This window comes from Terrapene carolina, unplaced genomic scaffold (assembly GCF_002925995.2).
Source record: "Terrapene carolina triunguis isolate 2854851 unplaced genomic scaffold, T_m_triunguis-2.0 Scaffold96, whole genome shotgun sequence".
Taxonomy (NCBI): Eukaryota; Metazoa; Chordata; order Testudines; family Emydidae; genus Terrapene; species Terrapene triunguis.
Window position 1 is genome coordinate 569,690 of NW_020664447.1, and position 20,577 is coordinate 590,266.

At 40.7% G+C, this 20,577-nt stretch overlaps 1 protein-coding gene across 2 annotated transcripts in view; it reads left to right on the forward strand.

Moving 5' to 3' along the window:
- The window catches only part of PLEKHA7 (pleckstrin homology domain containing A7), a 306,972-nt gene that overhangs the window by 248,183 nt on the left and 38,212 nt on the right, over positions 1 to 20,577 (forward strand). For both annotated transcript variants that reach the window (XM_026651359.1, XM_026651360.1), the window contains 4 exons: positions 7,995 to 8,063; positions 8,242 to 8,322; positions 9,819 to 9,968; positions 11,829 to 11,930. In XM_026651359.1, the coding sequence (XP_026507144.1) occupies positions 7,995 to 8,063; positions 8,242 to 8,322; positions 9,819 to 9,968; positions 11,829 to 11,930 (402 nt within the window). The remainder of the gene's footprint in view (positions 1 to 7,994; positions 8,064 to 8,241; positions 8,323 to 9,818; positions 9,969 to 11,828; positions 11,931 to 20,577) is intronic.

A 20,577-nucleotide genomic window follows, 5' to 3' on the forward strand; every position in this document is an offset into this window, starting at 1 on the left:
TTACTTTGTGATTATTCTTTAGCAATAGGATCAAATTCATGTGACATTGTTTAAAGTTCAAGTTTTTCACAGCCAGTGAAATTCTGTATTAACATCTGTATCAAGCAATAGTGGCATCCAGTGGTGAGTTCAATTAATTGACATTTCTTCCCAAAGAGAGATCTCAAATTCTTATTTATATCAGGTCGCCAATATCATACTGCATGAATTCAAGATGTTAAATAATGTTATTATCCTGAAGCTCAAACTCTGTGTCTCAGTTAAAATAGCTATCCTCCATGGTAAGCAGATTGAAAACAAAACTAGATTAATAAACTTTAGGTTTTGAAAAATCCATGAAAAGAAAACTAATAATTTTGCTCAGCACAACAGCCTGCTAGCTCTCATAGTGTGAAACTCTTCTCCTCAGGCATAAATCATTATTGAAGGGACTGAGCAAGATTTTCTCTGCAATTGCATCTCCCAACTGGGAACCACCTTAGTGCTGGGCACAGGAACTGAGAGTAGAAAGACTCTCCTGTGCTCTCAGCGCCCGCAGTTGGTGTCCAAGCAGTGTGGAAGAGGAGAAGGAATCATAGAATTGTAGGACTGGAAGAGACCTCAAGAGGTCATCTAGTCCAGTCCCCTGCACTCATGGCAGGACTAAGTATTATCTAAACCAGGGGTCGGCAACGTTTGGCACGTGGCTCGCCAGGGTAAACACCCTGGCGGACTGGGCCAGTTTATTTACCTGCTGACGCGGCAGGTTCGGCCGATTGCGGCCCACACTCGCCGCGGTTCGCCATCCCGGGCCAATGGGGGCGCGAGAAGCGGCGCGGGCGAGGGATGTGCTGGCCGCGGCTTCCCTGATCTAAACCATCCATGACAGGTGTTTGTCTAACCTGCTCTTAAAAATCTCCAGTGAATGAGATTTCACAACCTCCCTAGGCAATTTATTCCAGTGCTTAACCACCCTGACAGGAAGTTTTTCCTAATGTCAAATCTAAACCACCCTTGCTGCAATTTAAGCCCATTGCTTCTTGTCCTATCCTCAGAGGTTAACGAGAACAATTTTTCTCCCTCCTTCTTGTAGCCACCTTTTATGTACTTGAAAACTGTTATCATGTCCCCTCTCAGTCTTCTCTTCCCCAGAATAAACAAACCCAATTTTTTCCATCTTCCCTTATAGGTCATGTTTTCTAGACCTTTAATCATTTTTGTTGCTCTTCTCTGGACTTTCTCCAATTTGTCCACATCTTTTCTGAAATGTGGCGCCCAGAACTGGACACAATACTCCAGTTGAGGCCTAATCAGCGTAGGAGTAGAGCGGAAGAATTACTTCCCGTGTCTTGCTAACAACATCCCTGTTAATACATCCCAGAATGATGTTTCCTTTTTTTTGCAACAATGTTACTCTATTGACTCATATTTATCTTGTGATCCACTATGACCCCCAGATCCCTTTCTGCAGTATTCCTTCCTAGGCAGTCATTTCCCATTTTGTATGTGTGCAACTGATTGTTCCTTCCTAAACGGAGTACTTTGCATTTGTCCTTATTGAATTTCATTCTGTTTACTTCGGACCATTTTTCCAGTTTGTCCAGATCATTTTGAATTTTAATCCTGGCCTCCAAAGCAATTGCAACTTTCCCCCCATCTTAGTACCATACACAAACTTTATAAGTGTACTCTCTATGCCATTATCTAAATCACTGATGAAGATATTGAACAGAACCAGCCCCAGAACTGATCTCTGCAGGACCCCATTTGATATACTCTTCCAGCTTGAATGTGAACCACTGATAACTAATCTCTGGGAACAGCTTTCCAACCAGTTATGCACCCACCCAATAGTAGCTCCATCTAGGTTGTATTTCCCTAGTTTGTCATGTGAGACAGTATCAAAAACCTTAATAAAGTAAAGATATACCACATCTACCACTCCCCCCCATCCACAAGGAAGTAGTCATACAGGATTGCAGATATGGAGGGATGAGGTTGCAGGAGCTGGAGGGTAGGGGAAAGCAGAAGCGGACAGGGACAGGAGCTAGGTGGAGAGGGGTACATGAGCTGAGGGGTAGATAGAAGCAGAAGGGGAGGGAGACAGGAGTTGGGGGTGAGAGTAAATAGGAGCAGGGGGGCAGGATTCAGATGATGAAAGGGGGGATAGGTGCAGGGGAAAAGAGGGCCAGGGTGGGAGTTGAATAGGTATAAAGTGTGTCAGGAGTCAGGGTGGAGGGCAGAAAGAAGAGGTAGGATATGCAGGGGGGCATAGGCAGAAAGGTCTATATAACCATTAGTTAACACTCACCTCCTGAACCTGAAATTGAACCCTGGGGTCCTGAGTCTCTACATTTTTTGCTGTTAGCAAATACATATGAAACCCAGTGGCAAAGCATGTTTCTTATCCCTCCTCTACAGCCTGGTCCACATAGAGGATTACAGCCTAGTACTGCTACCAGTTACTCTGCTAGCTCAAGTGGTAGAAATCTGTGCTGTGAATCTAAGGATCTAGATCCTGCTGGTGACCCAAATTGGGGAAAGGTGTCAATATGGTTACAAATGATTGAATTTCTGCATTTTGTAAATCTGTTTGTTTTTTAATTAGAAAATTACTCTAATAAAACAACATATTAAAGATTGCAAAGTCAAGCACTCAAAAATTAAGAAAAACCAGATTAATGTTGCCTGTGCCACTTTTATTTGCCTTCTTTGTGTGTGCATATTATGATTAAAGCTACAATTTTGTCACAGCAGTCACAGAAACAGTGAATTTGAATAAAGTCTGTGAAATGCTGATAAGTGTTGCGACCTAGCGCATGGGATCATGACACCACGCAGGTTTGGCATGTCCACTCCTCCAAACCTGAGTGGTGTTGCGACCCCATGTGCTAGGTCACAATGCCAATCAACTTTGGCCATCTGTCTTCATCTATGGAGGTGTTGTGACCACGTGGGCCAGGTCGCACTGCCAAGAGCGGGGGACCTGGGCCTAGCCCCACGGTACAGGAGCCATGAGCGTAAGGGGTGAACTTGTTCTCCCACAACCACCCCTGGGCTCCCCACTGTCCTGCTTTCCAGACATAATTGTTTTTTTTGCACCTGTGCCATGAAATATATTAAAAATTTGTGTGACAAAATTGTAGCCCTAATTATGACTCAGTTTTTAATTACATGATCACATACAGTTTTTTTCCATAGGATCCCTGCCTCATTCAGTGCACAGTAAGGAAGGTGTTCACTGAATGAGCAACTATTTGATATTTTGTTTTATCCTCATTGTTTAATGTGTGGCCCCATGCCTTAGGCCTGATGTACACTAGAAGACTAGCTTGATTTAACTGCATCAGTCAAGGGTGTGAAAAATCCACACCCCTGAGCAGCGTAGTTAAAGTAAAACAAGTCACCACATAGACAGTGCTAGATCAACAGAAGAATTCTTCCATTGACCTAGTTACCACCTCTCGGAGAGGTGGATTATCTGTGCTGACAGGAGAATCCCTCCCGTTGATGTAGGTAGTGTCTACACTGAAACACAGAGTGCTGCCCAGTGGCGCAGCTATGCTGCTGTAGCATTGAAAGTGTAGACAAGCCCTTATTTACTGAAAACTAGTCAAATCCTTACACGGTAAGGAAAGACATTTCATGTGTAAGCTTATAATAAAGTATGCTACAGGCAGTGGAGAATTGAGAAATGCTAAAAGGAAGTAGTTTTTCTGCTTAATAATTAAACTATCTGTCTGTAGAGTGGGTGGGTAAATCTGATCTCATAATACCATAGTAACTTGTTGATTTTTTTAATTCAAACATACATTCCAGATTAGGAAATGCAGAATGTGAATGAGGAAGGCCTAATGATGTGTAGAAGAGTGTATTCCATTAGGCATTTGCACTAGAGCAATTCAAGAAAATCTGGGGTCCTCTATGAAGCCATTCAGTGGTTCATCATAGAAATGTAGGACTGGAAGGGACCTTGGCAAGTCATCAAGTCCAGCTTCCTGCATTGTGGCAGAATCAAGTAAACCTAGATCTTCCCTGACAGGTGTTTGTCCAACTCGTTTTTAAAAATCCAATGATGGGGATTCCACAATGTACCTTGGAAGCTTATTCCAGAGCCTAACTACCATTATAGTTAGAAAGTTTTTCCTAATATCTAACCGAAATCTCCCTTGCTGCTGATTAAGCCCAGTACTTTTGTCCTACTTTCAGTGGAGATGGAGAACAGTTGATCACCATCCTCTTTATAAACAGCCCTTAATATATTTGAAGACTGTTATCAGGTTTCTCCCCCTCTCCTCCCCGAAACTTCTTTTCCCAAGACTAAACATGCCCAGTTTTTTTAATCTTTCCTCATAGATTAGTTTTTTAAACCTTTTATCATTTTGTTGCTTTTGGACTCTACAACTTGTCCAGATATTTCCTAAAGTGTGGTGCCCACATTTGGACATAGTATTCCATCTGAGGCCTCAGCAGTGCCAGCAGAGCGGGATAGTTACCTCCCGTGTCTTAGTTACGATATTCCTGTTAATGCACCCTAGAATGGTGGTAGCCTTTTTTTCAGCTGCATCACATTGTTGACTCAAAGTCAATTTGTAATCCACTGTAACTCCCAGATCCTCTTCAGCAGTACTGCTGCCTAGCCAGTTATTCCCCATTTTGTAGTTGTGCATTTGATTTTTCCTTCCTGAGAATAGTACTTGGCAATTGTCTTTATTGAATTTCATCTTGTTGAATTCAGGCCAATTCTCCAATGTGTCATGATTGTTTTGAATTCTAATCCTGTCCTCCAAAGTGCTTGCAACTTCTCTGAGCTTGGTGTTAGCTCCATATTTTATAAGCATAGTCTCCACTCCATCATCCAAGTCATTAATGAAAATATTGAATAGTCCCAGGCCCTGGAATGACTCCTGAGGGACCTCCTAGATACGCCTTCCCTGTTTGACAGGGACCACTGATAACTACTGGTCTTTCAACCAGTTGTGCATCCATCTTATAGTTGTGCACCCACCTAGACCACATTTCCCTAGTTTGCTTATGCAAATATGTGGGACATGTCAAAAGCCTTACTAAAACCAAGCTATAACTTTGTAACCTTCTCTGTAGCATCTGCTCCAAACTTATGTCATAACAACTGGAGTTCAGTTCCTCTGAGGTGAAGAGGAGAGAGAAATAAGGTGGAATGTGTGTGTTCATAGAGAGAATTAAGGAATAGTGGATAGCGGTTTTTTTGTTAATGGAGGAGTGCAGGATCTGTGATGTGCCATAGCCAAAACATTGATCAAAAATAGCCTGATTCTGAGGGTGCTCGTGTTATCACCTCTAAGCAGTCTGCACAAAGCAGATTGTACTGTACTGCTAATTTCCTGACACTGGATCATGTCCAGAAAATATCACACTATACTTGGTGGGGCCCTTGGAAACTACAGGTTTGGCAACACTGTAAGGCACTGAGTTACACTGTGTTTGCATATGCTGCAAAAGTAAAATTAAAAAAAAAATTAGTTTCATGGTTGAACTAGCAGTCTTTCCAAATCATAACTAATGTTATATCAGAGGAGAAGCAGCCAGTTATAATTTCCAGGTTGTTTTTTTAAATTTTGGTGATCAGTTAGGAAAAAGAATGTGATCTACACATATCCATATTCTTCATCTCTAAGTCAAGGGGTAACAATCAGGAATGAGGCAGCTACAGTACCTGCTGGTTGCCTTCCCCTGGAGAATAGTTGCAGAAAGAGAGAGGAGATCAACTTTACAGATATTTTATCTAACTTCTGGAATCTCTATTTCTGTTTTTCATGGGATTCTGAGTTGTAATATCTTTTTTCCCCAGTAACAAACTATTGCTAAACTTTTGTTTGAAACAGATAAAAAATAATGGACCTCTGATCAACATGGTTTACAAAGTGCTAAAGAACTCAGCACAAGGGTTACTGTCCGGTATAAATGTAAGACTGCTTGTATCTGAAATGTGACCATCCCATTGCTTTTTTTCAAATGGCAATCAATGTATATACCCTAGCTTCCACAGGTGTATCATGATCAATAGAATAGCTTCCTGCAAAATGTTTTTTTAGGCTGTACGCAAAATTATGGCTGACCTCACTGTGCTTGGTTTCGTATTACCATATGTTGAAAATGAATGGCTGTGTTAAGTAGTGACTCCTTTATGTAATTCCTAAAGTGTGAAAGCATGCTAAACCTTATTTTATGTTCTCATTTTCACTGCTTTGAAATTAAGGTAACTTTTGCACTTGTGATTATATAATCCATTTCAAAATATAACAAATTATTCATCGTATTTTCATTGCAGACAATGAGAAACGTTCACCTATCCACTAGCTTGCAGATTATTAAAGCAGCAAATTTTGTACTTGAACACACATCTGTTTGTTTCAATATACTAAATATTTTCCTATACTTGAAAATGTGACTGAATATTTACTATCAATAATGCTAAATGACTTGCATTAATAAATTTAAAAGGAAAATCATTCCTATTAAAATATTGTACTATTTGGCAATTTATGTTGAAAATATAAAAATAATTAAGACTGGTTTCTTCTAAGGGAGAGTAAACCCTCTTGTATTTGATGATGGGGAAATAAACGTCTGGCTTTTATTTCATGAAATTCACATGATAAATATATGCATTCTTTGAAAATGGAGAGGTGAGATGTATAGGCATGAATAATATAAAAATGGTAAATGTACTTATATCTTAACACTAGAATAATATTTGAAAATCCTACTTGGTGACCGGCTAACTTCATCTAAAATAAAATGTTGAGGGATAGTTGAGTCTCTGTACCACTTTAAATTGTGGGTAGTCCCTAAGGATTATCTTCTTTCCTTCTAGAAGTTGGATTTGGAGCCAGAGATTACTGGAATGAGAGAGGGTGAAACTAGAAAAAGTACATCCAAAATGAAGTATATTTAAATATAAATTTCGCTCCTGCCCCAGACTAATATCCCTCTTTGCGTTCCCATAACATTCATTGTGGACTGAGGAAGAGTGAGCCCTTTGTAGATATGCAGGAACTACTAAGACACGTTTTTAGTCAGTTGGGCCTCTATCCTGCAAACGCTTATGCACGTGTTTAACTGTAAGACCATGAATAGTCCTATTTACTCCAATGAAGATGACTCATACATCAAAGTTTTGTAGGATAGGGGCCTTATTTTTAAACTAAGGACAAATGGGATCGATGTTTCCTTTGATTATAAATCTGACACAATTGCACTAGTCATTTGTCACTGGTGCTGCTCCACCCCCGTCTTCTGACCTGCAGAAACCGCACAGTGTCCTCCAGGTGTGCTCTCAGTGAAACTTTATTTCAATGCCCTTTCACCAATATCACTACAGCCCCCCATGCTCCCACCTATTTACAGTGTTTGCCAAGCTTTAGGCACTCAGCAGGACTTGAGGGGAACAGAGGTCTCCCTAGTCTGAGCCCTCTGTGTATTTAACCCCAGCTAGCCCTGTTCCTCTCTTCTCTCTCTCTCTCTCCTCTTTTCTTGCACTTCCTTCCTGTGCCTTCTTTAAGCCCTGGGGTGATTGGCCAGTTGAGTTCATTAACCACAATCAGCTTCTCCTGGGGCACTAATTAGCCTATAAGTGATCAGAGTGCAGGCTCACCTACTCACTATCTGCATTCTATCACATCATTAAACAGCCTAATTTAACTAATTGGTAATCCTTTGGAATTAGATATTGATGTACCATTGTCATATTTCAAAGATTTGATATGACAAGCATTTTGTAATAATTCTAGAGTCGTACATTTTCTTTTCGTGAAGAAAATAGTATTGATCTGTTACTTTTATACAAGTTCTACAATTTATCTAAAATTTCTTATATTTCAAAAGATAAGCCCTTTAACATTTATTTTTAGTGTCAGTAAATCATATAGTTTGTTGGCTAGAGCATATAACAAAACTTTTTCTTTATCACTGAAGCATAATTATACTTCACTTTGCCACCAGTCTAATATATCTTTAAACCTTATTCTTTTTAGGTGACAGGGCGTGATATACTAAAAGAACGAAGTACAAAACCTGTCAAGATTGCAGAAAGTGATATTGATGTAAGTATCAAACATCAATTCAAAACTCTGTCAAATATAGTTACTTTAGCATTTAGCTGTTTCTGTTACACTGTAATTGTTCTCATTCTGATCCAAATGAAAACGAAAATCGTGCTACAAAAGAAGGGTTTTTTTCTTCTTTTAAATCTAACTTAAATATATATGGTTTTATTGGTAGGTCAAGCTAAGCGTTTTCTGTGAACAGGACGGGATTCTACAGGACTTGGAAGACAAAATAAGATCCCTTAAGGAAAATAAAGTAATACAATTCAAATTTTTATATGTTGTTAATAATAATAATAATAATAATAATTAATAAATTCTCTTGGACAAACCTTAAAGTTTCTTATTCAGGCTTTTGGGATTCCAAACCAAGCATTAGATTATTGTAATGTACCAATATTGAAATAATTCACTTTGGACACTATATACACCTCTTTTATTAAAGAATGAAAATGGTATGTTTTGAATATTACAGATGAGTAATGTATTTGGAAAATATACGTTTTTAAAAGTTTCAATAATGCATATTTTAAAACTACTCACATTTATTTTTATGTGACCTCCATTACAAATTTTGCTGAATGCACATTTTCAAAATAGTTTTGTTTTTCTTTTTAAGTTGACAATGGTACGGGGCTGGGTCAAGGAAAGGGCTCAACCTATATCATTATTTTAACACAGTTATAAGATTAAAAAAACAGTCTCACCAGAGAGGCAACTGTGTTATCACAGTTAGCAATGTTTTAAAACTTGTGCTAACAAGAACCATATTTAAATAGCATTGTAGGTAGTATGATTGCACTAGCATTATGCAAAAGGCTATAAAAAAGGGGGGAGCAGATCCTGAGTTATTTCAGTGTAGCTAAGCCAATTTACAACAGTTGAGGTTCTAGCTCCAAAAGTCTCAACCAAACTTGCAGTAACTTCTTTGACCTGTTTGCTGCTAAGACGGGTTCTCAAACTTTTGTATTGGTGACCCCTTTCACATAGCAAGCCTCTGAGTGCCACCCCCTTAATAAATTAAAACACTTTTTTATATATTTAACACCATTATAAATGCTGGAGGCAAAGCGGGGTTTGAGGTGGAGGCTGACAGCTCGTGACCCCCCAGGTAATAACTTTGCAACCCCCTGAGGGCTCCCGACCCCCAGTTTGAGAACCCCTGTGCTAAGACCTTCTTGTTCCTCCCCCCAACCTTCTTCCTTCCTTCTGTTTATTTCCCATTTAGAATTCACACAATAAACGTTAACAAAAGGACCTTTTCTTCCCTTCTCTTCCTTTCATTGTGTGTGTGTATAAAACTAACATTTTACTAGCTTTGAGCCCTACCTATATACTCTGGAGCTGCTGAAATTAAATGTGCTCATTAAAATGAATGTCTGAATATAGTAGGTAAATTAATTAAGTTTAGAAAAAAATGCTTTCTACTGTTTGCACAGAAATTAAACATGAAAAATTTCACCCCCATTGGTTAATGTTTTTGAAAGGTACAAACACTAAAACGGATTTATAATGGCAATTGTGTTGCAACTTAGTGGTTGCTACTGACTATTGCTACTGTGATGGCCCAACGCTTCACACCTTCCAATAATCAGTTTCCTTCTTTGTCCACTCAGTAAAAGGAAAATCTGTGATCCTAGTGATTTAGAGGAAAGACTTGAGAGGTAGAGAAGATTTTTCATATTCTCAGTAGTAAATCAGTACAGACCCATACAAATGTAAGTCTATTGTTATTTTCCTTTTTTTCTTTAGGACCAGTTGGAATCTGTTTTGGAGGTTTTGCATAGACAGATGGAACTGTACAAAGACCAACCACAGCATGCAGAAAAAATTTCTTCCCAGCAGAGACTTTTGCAAGAGGACCTCATTCATATTCGGGCTGAAATATCCAAGGCATCCACTGTATGTGTTCAGTGCTTCCAAAGAAATGTTAAACTAATCGCTAGACTAAAATGAATGACTTTTCAGACATAGGGTTAAATCCTACAAACCAATTTAGATAATGTACAGAATATGAAAACAAATCATGCAGATCTGTCTTTTTAATGGCAGTCTTAATTGCAAACCTTTGTTCCAGTCTCCACTGGTATCCTGGTATAAACTAGATTAGTGGTTTTCAAACTCTCTTTCTGGGGACCTAATTGAAGAAAATTGTTGATGCCTGCGACCCAACGGAGCTGGGGATGAGGGGTTTGGGGTGTGGGAGGGGCTCAGGGCTGGGGCAGAGCGTTGAGGGCTGTGGGCTGGGGCCAGGAATGAGGGGTTCAGGGTGTGGGAGGAGGCTCTGGGTTGGGGCAGGGGGTTGGGGTGCAGGAAGGGGTCAGGGCTCTGGGGTGGGACCGGGGATGAGGGGTTTGGGGTGCAGGAAGGGGTTCCAGGTTTTGGGGGGGGGGCTCAGGGCTGGGGCAGGGGATTGGGGTGTGGGGTTGGAGCGTGGACTTATGAGTTTTTTCCTGTCCTGGCACCGCGGACTGCGCTGTACCCTGAAAGCGGCCAGCAACAGGTCTGGTTCCTAGGCGGTGGTGCGCAAGTGGCTTCGCTCCACTCTCACCCTCAGGCACCGCACCCCCTTCCTCCCCCCCAGTTCCCATTGCCTGGTTCCCGGCCAATGGGAGTGCGGAGCTGGTGCGCGGGCAGAGTCGCTTCTGGGGTGCAGGGCGGTGTCGAAACAGGTAGGCACTACCCTGCCTTAGCTGGGCAGCACCACCAACAGAACTTCTACCGTTCCGGTCGGCGGTGCTGACCAGAGCAACCCAGTGCCTGACATGTTGCAACCCAGTACTGGGTCGCAACCTGAAGTTTGAAAAATGCTGAACTAGATTCCCTGGAACTTTTCTAGGCGGAAAAAGGAATTGGGTCTTACCCTGAAGTATTAGCCAGAATTTTCTCTTTCTCAATTACCATGACCTAATAAGAATAAACATTAATAAAGGCACCACATCAAATTAATGTTATGTTTCATTAATAGGCCACACAAGAAAGGAAATTTTAAACCCACCTAGCACTCTGTACTCAGCCATATAATCCCTAACTCCTACAGCACATGAGGACAGTTTTTAGAAAACTGCCTCTAAAATTGTACTCACAAGTCTTGTGTGTATAAGTCAGGTAAATTAAAATGTCTACATCATATACATGCACATATGCAGTGATTTGTGTCTGCAGACAATGCACTGTTTTACGGGTTGAAAATTTACATAGAGGTGTGTAAAATCAAATCATCTTCCACTATTTTGAGTCAGAAAGCAGAATGTACAGCTGCAGATGTTAGCCATAATGTAAATGACTTAAGGATTCTCTGGTGGCCCCGACTCAGGGGTGAATTTGTACCAACATTTTAGAACTCTCTTAAAATAGTATGTTCAGTTTTACACATTACAGAAGTAAAGTGAACAGGGTATTGAAATTAAGCTGTCTTCCTTCAAGAATTCATATCAGTGCCTAGGTTCCTTTGAACTCCTGCTTTGTCCTTAAATAACTAATAGAGCATTCTGTGTTTGCAGATTATCAAAAAATGTCTAACTAAAGATCCTGCAAGGTGTGGAGCACTCGGGCCACAACCCAGTAAAGCATTTAAGCTCATGCTTCATTTTAAGCTCATATCATTACATTCTGTTCAGAACACATCATTTTTCTTTTTTCAATCGAACAACCTAATCCTTAAAGTTAAGAACATGCTTATTTGTTTAACCGGCTGAAAGTGCTGTGTTCCTTTTATTTCTTATTGTAGGGTTGCATTGAAACCTTTCTCTTTGCCAACAGGAAATGGAAAATGCTTGGAATGAATATCTGAAATTGGAAAAGGATGTGAACCAGCTGAAGCAAGCCTTACAGGAACAGATGAACAGATCATTTTTTCCTCAGGTGAGTCTGTTTTCAGGTACTAAATTACTGTTGTTGAGATCTTGCCTGAACTCTAAAATGATTAACTCCGAGGAGGAAGTCTCTCAAATGCTTGTTCTGTGTGGGGAATACTGGAGGGTTCCCTGCCTGCTGCTCCTGCTGGATGTATCCAAAGTCAGCAAACTATACTTCAAGGTACCTAGCTAGCTTGAATGAAACATGTATTTAAGAATCTCATATTAGCTTTAATATTAAATACAGAAACAATCATTTGCTTTTGTCCTTTTGTTTTTAAATTAATTTTGATACAGGAAATTTAAACATGCCATATAAATATAGTCCTGAGCAGGGAGACATGCTTGAAAGAAGGGTCTAATAGAGAAGCACTAGACATAGGTTGACATTTGTAACAGGAAAATAATTAGAAATTCTGCAGAAGTATCTTCTTGGAGAATTAACCGTTGGTTAAAACCTAGAGTATGAGATTCTGCTAACAGTGATATTGGAGAGTAAAGAGAACTAACAGAAAAATTCTATTTCCTAAAATGTCAACATCTATAATTTAGAAGTGGTGGTGGGGGGGAAATTAGAAGTATTACCTGGCAAAGGATATTGGGAAATCCACTGGCAGGGCATTAGTACTAATGCAAACTCTTTGAGAACATACATTGGGTGGGGGAGGGCAACCATTAAAAAGTCATCATTTACTAACACCATAGTGTGGTATTTAAAATATTGGAAGTAGCTCCAATCATACTGTTCATGCATGGCTATCCTAATGAATGTCCCGTGATTCAGGTATTGTATTTACAGCTGCAGATGTTTGAAACTTCTTCTAACAGATCCTTGTTATTCCTGAACTTAGGATAAACATCTAGGAAGATATTCATTTTCTATATGTTTAATTCCTAAATGCTGCCGACTCCTGGCATTCTTAACCCTGAAGTATCCACTAATGCCTGTTTGTATCCTACATTCTTTTGGGTCATAAAGTGGAAAAATGGTGGTAACATAGCAATGAGATGTCTAGGTTTATTTCCAGTGCTGCAAGTGTTTTTCATAACGTTGTGTCTGTGCAAATTTGTCAGTATTTTATTAGATACTGTCATTTTTGACATTAATAACTTTTTAATTTATAAGTCTGTGCAGGACTTTCTAGTTTTCCATTTATTTGATCTGTCTTTGTTGATTCATCTATCCATTTTTAAGGTCATCAGTCACTGACGTGCTATTTTCCTTACTTGTTCTCTGTCATGTTGGGATATTAGTGGATGGTTATCTCTGCAGATCCCTTGTAAATTGAAACAACTGTTTAGAACTTATCGGTGATTGAAAGATATCTGGATTTTAAGCCAATTATTTAATTATGAATCATGCAGAGAAGCGCTATTTTCATCTGTCATCTTATTTGCAAAATTGAATGTGCAATGCCAGATTTTTTCTACATACCTGTTGTTTGTAATTATTGCTTTTTATCCTTAGAGCAAGGTAGGTTGTTGAGGGTATTTTTACATTCTTCTTTACAAAGCATTATCTTAAACAAAAAAGCAAAAACAACAACAATGTGAGTATTCATTCAAATCCCTGGCTATTTTTCTGGATATTTCCTACCAAAGGAAAACAGCAGTTATATTTTAAAATTATTATCTGGTTACACTGTTCTTCTGACCCATTATCAATTAGTCCGTTTGTTTTGATCGTTATCAACTAAACCTCTTCTATCAAATTATGGGTTTGAGAAGCTTTTTATATTGTATCATCCATCTTAAATTCCATTCCCTTGCTTCTAAAGAAGTCCTCTCTCAAACTTGATGTCTGGGCAGCTTTGAGTGCCAGAATATTATTAAACTGAAGCCAACTGTATAACATACCATACCAAAGAAACTTCATTAACTTAGAGTTAAAGTTGCCCAAATTCATGTCCTGTCAACTCAAAAAAAAAAAAAAAAACCCCACCAAGGAAATTAACACTGGTCATATGTCCATACAGAATACACTTCACCAAAGGTCACAATTTCAGTTGTGCATTTCAACATAGTGAGGAACTGGGTTTGTACATTGTAGTTGGTTATACACTCTCCCTGTGCCCTCCTTCCATATCCTAACCCTGTTCCCAATAGTTGGAAAGGACGGGGAGAATTCCATCCAAATTGTTTGAGTTGCTAGTAGTTTAACTATTAAGGCAGCATTTTCCCTGGGGGAGCCTCCACTGGCTCACCAGAGGGACCCTTGATCTGATACCTTAGCATGACTCCCGACTTGGAAGATTAAGATGCCCTGTGGGGCAGGGAGGACATGGATAGAGAGTGGCATTGACATTAACATGGGAAGTGGGTGAAGCAGGGTTTCCTAGTGGCTAGTTCAGTTGTCTAACCTAATTCCCAAGCTGGTTTCCTGATCCCTCCCATTGCATGTTTTTTTCTTTATCTTTTACTAACATGAAGTTCTTCTTTCATTTCTGTCTGTCAGGTCAACAGTGATGATGGGGCGGAGTGAAGTCTTTCCATCCCTCTCTATCTTGTGCCACCTCCATGGCTTCATTCATCTTTAACATTTTCGTTCTATGTCATTCTTTACCATGTTTATCCAACTCATCTTTGGTCTTCCTCTAGTCCGAGTGTCTTGCAGCTAAGTATGTATCGTCATTTATGGTATCCTTTCTGGGTCCATTCTTGACATCTGTCCAAACCATTGCAATCATCTTTCTGGAACCTTCTGTAACAGCATTATTTCTCCAAAGCTGTTTTCCTGTCTCTTCCTTTTTTATTTTCTGCCGTCTTGAAACGCTCAGTATTCCCTTCCACCAGTTCATATCTGCAGTCAAAATCTTTCATTCATGGCCATTCTTCATACTCTGGTATTCTGACCTGTAAGGCAGTATTAGCATGACAGTTGTCTCACATACGCTGACTTTTGTTTTTATTTAAATGTCTTTAGCCTTCCAGATCTTGCAGAGTTTCCGAATGCAATACTAGCTGGTCCGATTCTTCTTTTTACATCATCTTCACAATTCTCATTCTTCAATACTAGTCCTCCAAGGTACATACATTTTTCCACTTATTTTAGTTCTTTATCTCCAAGTATGGTATTTACCTTTCTCTTGTCTTCTCATTGCCATAATGTTTGTCTTCTCCATGCTGATCTTTAAGCTGAATTTCCTGCTTTTCCAGTTTACCTTGTCGGTTATGCTTTGTAAATCCTCCTTGATCAATTCTGCAACCTCAGTGGTTGTGTTGTCACTTCCCAGAGCCTTTTTCTTTTTTAAACTTTCTATCAAGATCTTTAATACAACTTCTAAGAATTCCAGCATCTCCTCTCCTTTGTTTGTGCTGGGAAGCTTCTCCAGGATCATTTCATCTACTGTGTTCTTCGCATTGTACATCTCTTCAAGATATTCTTTCCATTGTTTATTCTTTGCTTGTTCGTCCTCAATTATTTGTCTGCACTTGTTATTCACCACCACCATCTCCATTTCATATGTCCCTTTCAGTTCTCTTATCTTGTGATACAACCAGTGTTCCCTCTAATTTTCCCACACATGTGCGGAATGAATTTTGTTATGCACACCAATATGGAGGTGACACATTACCTTCGTATTGGTGCACATAACAAAATTCATGTGGTGCGGGGGGTGAGTGGTTTGGAGTGTGGGAGGGGGCTCAGAGCTGGGGCAGAGGGTTGGGGTGCAGGGGTGTGAGGACTCCAGCTGGGGGTGTGGGCTCTGGGGTGGGGCAGAGAGTTGGGGTGTGGAGGGATGAGAGCTCCGGCAGGGGGTATGGGCTCTGGGGTGGGGCTGGGGATGAGGGGTTTCGGGTGCAGGAGGGTGCTCCAGGGCTATGGCAGGGAGAAAGGACTCCCCCCCAGCAGCAGGTGTGGGCCGGGGCTGGGTTGGGGTCGGGGGAGGGAAGACCAGCCCGCCACTGGTGCCTCTACCTTAGCAATGATCTTTCATCGCCCACCGAGAACCAATCACAAAGCCTTCTCGCCAGGGCATGTGGGCCAGCACAAATTACAAGTCCTAGCACACATTACATCCTGGAATGGGAAGGTCGGACCAGCAGGAGGTGCCTGATAGTCCGTGCTCCTTCACAGCTCTAAACCAATTAGAGCCCTCTCCACCATGAGGCGCGAGAATACAAACCAAACAGCGCCTGAGTTGATGTGAGGATTTGGACCAGTTAGCGCCTGTCCCGGCCACGGCAGGTCTGGGACAGGGCTAGGTTCTGGCTGCCCCTCCTCTGGCCATGGCAGGTCCGGGCCGGGGCAGGGTTCAGGATGCCCCTCCCCTGGCCGCAGCAAGTCCAGGGCTGAGTTTGGGGCCAGGGGAGGGGCGCCCCGGTCCCGGCAGGTCCCGGCTGGGCGGGTTCCCTGAGCACCTGCGTGGCACTAAATAGGCTGCTGCGCATCCACACAGCTTACAGGGAATTTAGAATACAACCGCATATCACATTCTCATTGTGTATTCTTCTGCTTCTTTACATTGTTTGCTTATCCAATTGTTTCTGTGTCTCTCTGCTTTCTGTTTTATCTCTCTGGTCAGCCTGTTGTACTTAGCTGTTAGACTTGTCCTCATATTTTATTCTCCTTCAGCTTCCTATGCTTGTCACTCAACAGCAGCACTTCATCTATTATCCACCTTGGTTTCTTCATTTTGGCCTTGTAGCCCAACACTTGTAATCCTATTTTTTACACTGTTCCATGTCTCTTCAACTCATGTTCCATGTCTCATTTCTTCATTCAGCAGAGACAGAATGTTTTCCTCACAGCTTCTTTGCATTCTTTCCTAATATCTGGTGTGACTGAATGCACTCCTCTATTTATACCCTACACACTATTATAATAATCCTTGTACAAAATATGCCTTGTTGAGGTATCATTTGAAAACTAATAACTAACTGGTCAATAATATTCTGGTAAAATGTATGTAGCAACATTATATGTAAAATTATGAACATAAGCTGAAGTTATGACTGAAATATGGTTACCAGACAAATCTGGGGAGTGGATAAACTTGTTTCTCAAAGGCAAAGGACAAGCTGATGCCTCTAGCCAGTTGTCAAAGCTGTCAAGTGGCCATTCTTTGGCAAAGAAGTGGGGCAGAAACAGATCAATCTATATTTTAGCAACCAACAGCATGGAACCTCTTTCACCACAAGACTCCATGACTCCAACCTCACAGCAGCAATGAACTATATCTAGGGGTAACCCTCTGCAAAACGCATTTCAAAGGGTGACTGGACTATAAACGTGAAGTACAAAAATACCCCCAAGGTCTCTCTCCCTATCTATCTCTCTTTCAACTAAGAAGACAAAAGAAGTAGCCATTTGACTTTGGAAAAGATCCTGACCTGAAATTTGGTCAGCCCTGTTGCTGGGAGCATGTGGTAAGAATTTTATCTTGAACCAAGTCAAGTTTGTTAAGTTTTAGCACTAGAAAGTGTTTTTATCTTTGTCTCTTGTAACCATTTCTGACTTTAGTACCTTGTACTTGTACTCACTTAAAATCTATTCTATGTAGTTAAAGTCTATGAGTCTAAGTTAATTTAAGGCCAGAAGAGATCATTGTGATTATCTAGTCTGACCTCCTCTACATCGCGGGCTGGAGAACCTCACACACGTCCTCCTGTAATAGACCCATAAAGTCTAGCTGAGTTGCTGAAGTTCACAACTCATGATTTAAAAATTTCAAGTTACAGAGAATCCACTATTTACTCTAGCTTAAACCAGCAAGTGACCCATGCCACAGGCTGTAGAGGAAGGCAAAAAAAAAACCCACCCCAGGGTCTCTGCAAAGCTGACCTGGAGAGAAATTCCTTCTGGACCCCAAATATGGCGATCAGTTGGACACTGAGCATGTCAGCAAGACTCACCAGTCAGACATCTAGGAAAGAATTCTCTATAGTAACTCAGAGCCCTCCCAATCTAGTGCTCCATCATTTTTTGCTACTAACAGTCGCAGATGGGCCATTTGCCACTATAGGCAGTGTCATCATACCCTTCCCTCCATAAACTTATCAATCTCATTCTTGAAACAAGTTAGGTATTTTGCCCCACTGCTCCTCTTGGAAGGCTGTTCCAGAATTTTACTCCCCTGATGGTTAGAAACCTTCCTCTAATTTCAAGCCTAAATTTGTTGATGACCAGTTTATATCCATTTGTTTTTGTGTCAAAAATGGCACTTAAATACTCCTTTCCCTCCCTGGTAATTATCCCTCTTATGTATTTATAGAGAGCCATCATATCCCCTCAGCCTTCTTTTGGTTAAGCTAAGCAAGCCAAGCCAAGCTCCTTGAGTTCCTTTCATAAGGTAGGCTTTCCATTCCTCTGATCATCCTAATAGCCCTTCTCTGCACCTGTTCCAGTCTGAATTGATCTTTCCTAAACTTGAGAGATAGGGATTGCACACAGTATTCCAGATGAGGTCTCACCAGTGCCTTGTATAATGACAATAATACCTTCCCTATGTCTACTGGAAATACCTCATCTGATGCATCCTAGGATTGCATTAGCCTTTTTCACAGCCTCATCACATTGGCAGCTTATAGTCATCCTGTGATCAACCAATACACCCAGGTCTTCCTTTTCCTCTCACTTCCAATTGATACATCACCAGTTTATAGCAAAAATTCTTGTTGATAGTCCCTAAGTGCATGACCTTGCACTATTATATTTCTTTTACTACCATTTCTTTTACTTCAATTTTCAAGGTCCTCCAGATCTTCTTGTATGATATTCCAGTCCGATCCTGTTTTCACATTAAAATCTCCCATCACCAATAACAAGTCTTGTCCTGAAACTTTTTATATAGTTTCCTGTAGATTGTTATAAAATGTGTCAATTTCTTCCTTGGGTGCTGCTAAGGTTGCTTCATATACTTGTACTATCATAACTGCAACAGATTTGATTATGTATCTCACCTTCAGAATACAAGAAGATACTGAGTTAAATGAAATCAGAGCCTGGCTTGCCTTTAGTTTTAGCATCAACACAGCTCTGTCCTGGTGTCCATCATCTTCTCTTCCCGATGTCAATATCCAATGTTCATCAAAGTAGACCATGCCAGACTAACCTGTCTGCTCTATCTTTCTTGGACAAGATAACTGAATTTTGTAGGCAAGGGAAGAGTGATAGATATAATATATCTGGATTTTAGTAAAGCATTTGATATGGTTCCCCATGGAAAATTAGTACTTAAGATGGAGAAGATGAGCATTAGTACAATAATTGTAAGGTGTGTAAGGAACTGGCTACAGTGAAGACAGTGAGTTGAACTGAAAGAAGAACTATTGGGCTGGAGGAAGGTTACTAGTGGAGTTCCTCTAGGATTGGTCTTGGGACCAATCTTATTTAATATTTTCATTCATTACTTTGGCACATAAAGTACAAATACGCTAATGAAATTTGCTGATGACACAAAATTGGGGGGCATTGTCAATACAGAGGAAAATTGGAATATTATACAGGAAGAATTGGATTGAGGACTGTAGTAATAGAAATGGGATAAAATTTAATCCTTCAAAATGCAAGGTCATGCACTTAGGGATTAACAACAAGAATTTCTACTATAAGCTGGGAGCTCCTTAGTTGGAAATGACAGAAGATAAGAAAGACCTCGGTGTATAAGGCTATGTCTACACTGTCCACCTTACATTGGTGCGGCTGTGCCGCTGCAGCCGCACCATTGTAAGGTGCTCTGTGTAGCTGCTTTTTATCGCCGGGAGAGAGCTCTCCAGGCAACAAAATAAAACCACCTCCAACAAGGGGTGGTAGCTTCGTCGCCGGGAGCACGGCTCCTGACGATGAAGCGTTGTCCACACCAGCGCTTTTCGTCGTTAAAACTTTTGTTATTCAGAGGTGGGGTGTGTTTTTTCACACCCCCGAGTGACAAAAGTTTTAACAACGAAAGTACCAGTGTAGACATAGCCTTAGTCGATTGCAGTACAACTATGGGCCACTAATGTAATGTGGCTGTGCAAAAGGCAAAAATGATCCCAAGGTGTGTCAGGCGAGGGATTTCCAGTGGAGATAGGGAAGTATTAATGCCACTGTACAAAGCAGTGGTAAGACCTCATCTGGAATACTGTGTACGATTCTGGACACCCATGTTGAAGAAAGATGGACTCAAACTGAAACAGGTGCAGAGAAGGGCTACTAGGATGATCAGGACAATGGAGAGCCTATGGAGACTAAAAAAGCTTGGCTTGTTTAGCCTAGTAAAATGAAGGCTGAGAGGGGATGTGATTGCTCTCTAGAAATACTTCTGGGGGGGTAAACGAGCTATTTAAGCTAATGGACAATGTTGAGACAAGAACACATGGGTATAAATTGGGCAGGAATAAATTTAGACTGGAAATTAGAAGGATTCTACCCATCAGAGGAGTGAGATTCTGGAACAGATTTCTGATAGGAGTAGTGGGGGCAAACAACCTAATGAGTTTTAAGATGGAGTTTGATAATTATATGATGGGATTGCCTGTGATAGCAAGGGACTGGACTCTGTGACCCAAGGGATTCCATCCAGTCCTATGTTCCTAGGTGTGTTTTGGGGGCCAGGGAATTAGCAGGGAGCTTACCTGCAAACATCGGCATCTCCAACTTGGGACATCTTAGCCTCTGCAGCTTAAGTCCCATTCTGATAAGACTGGTAACCTCTGGCAACCACTGGAGT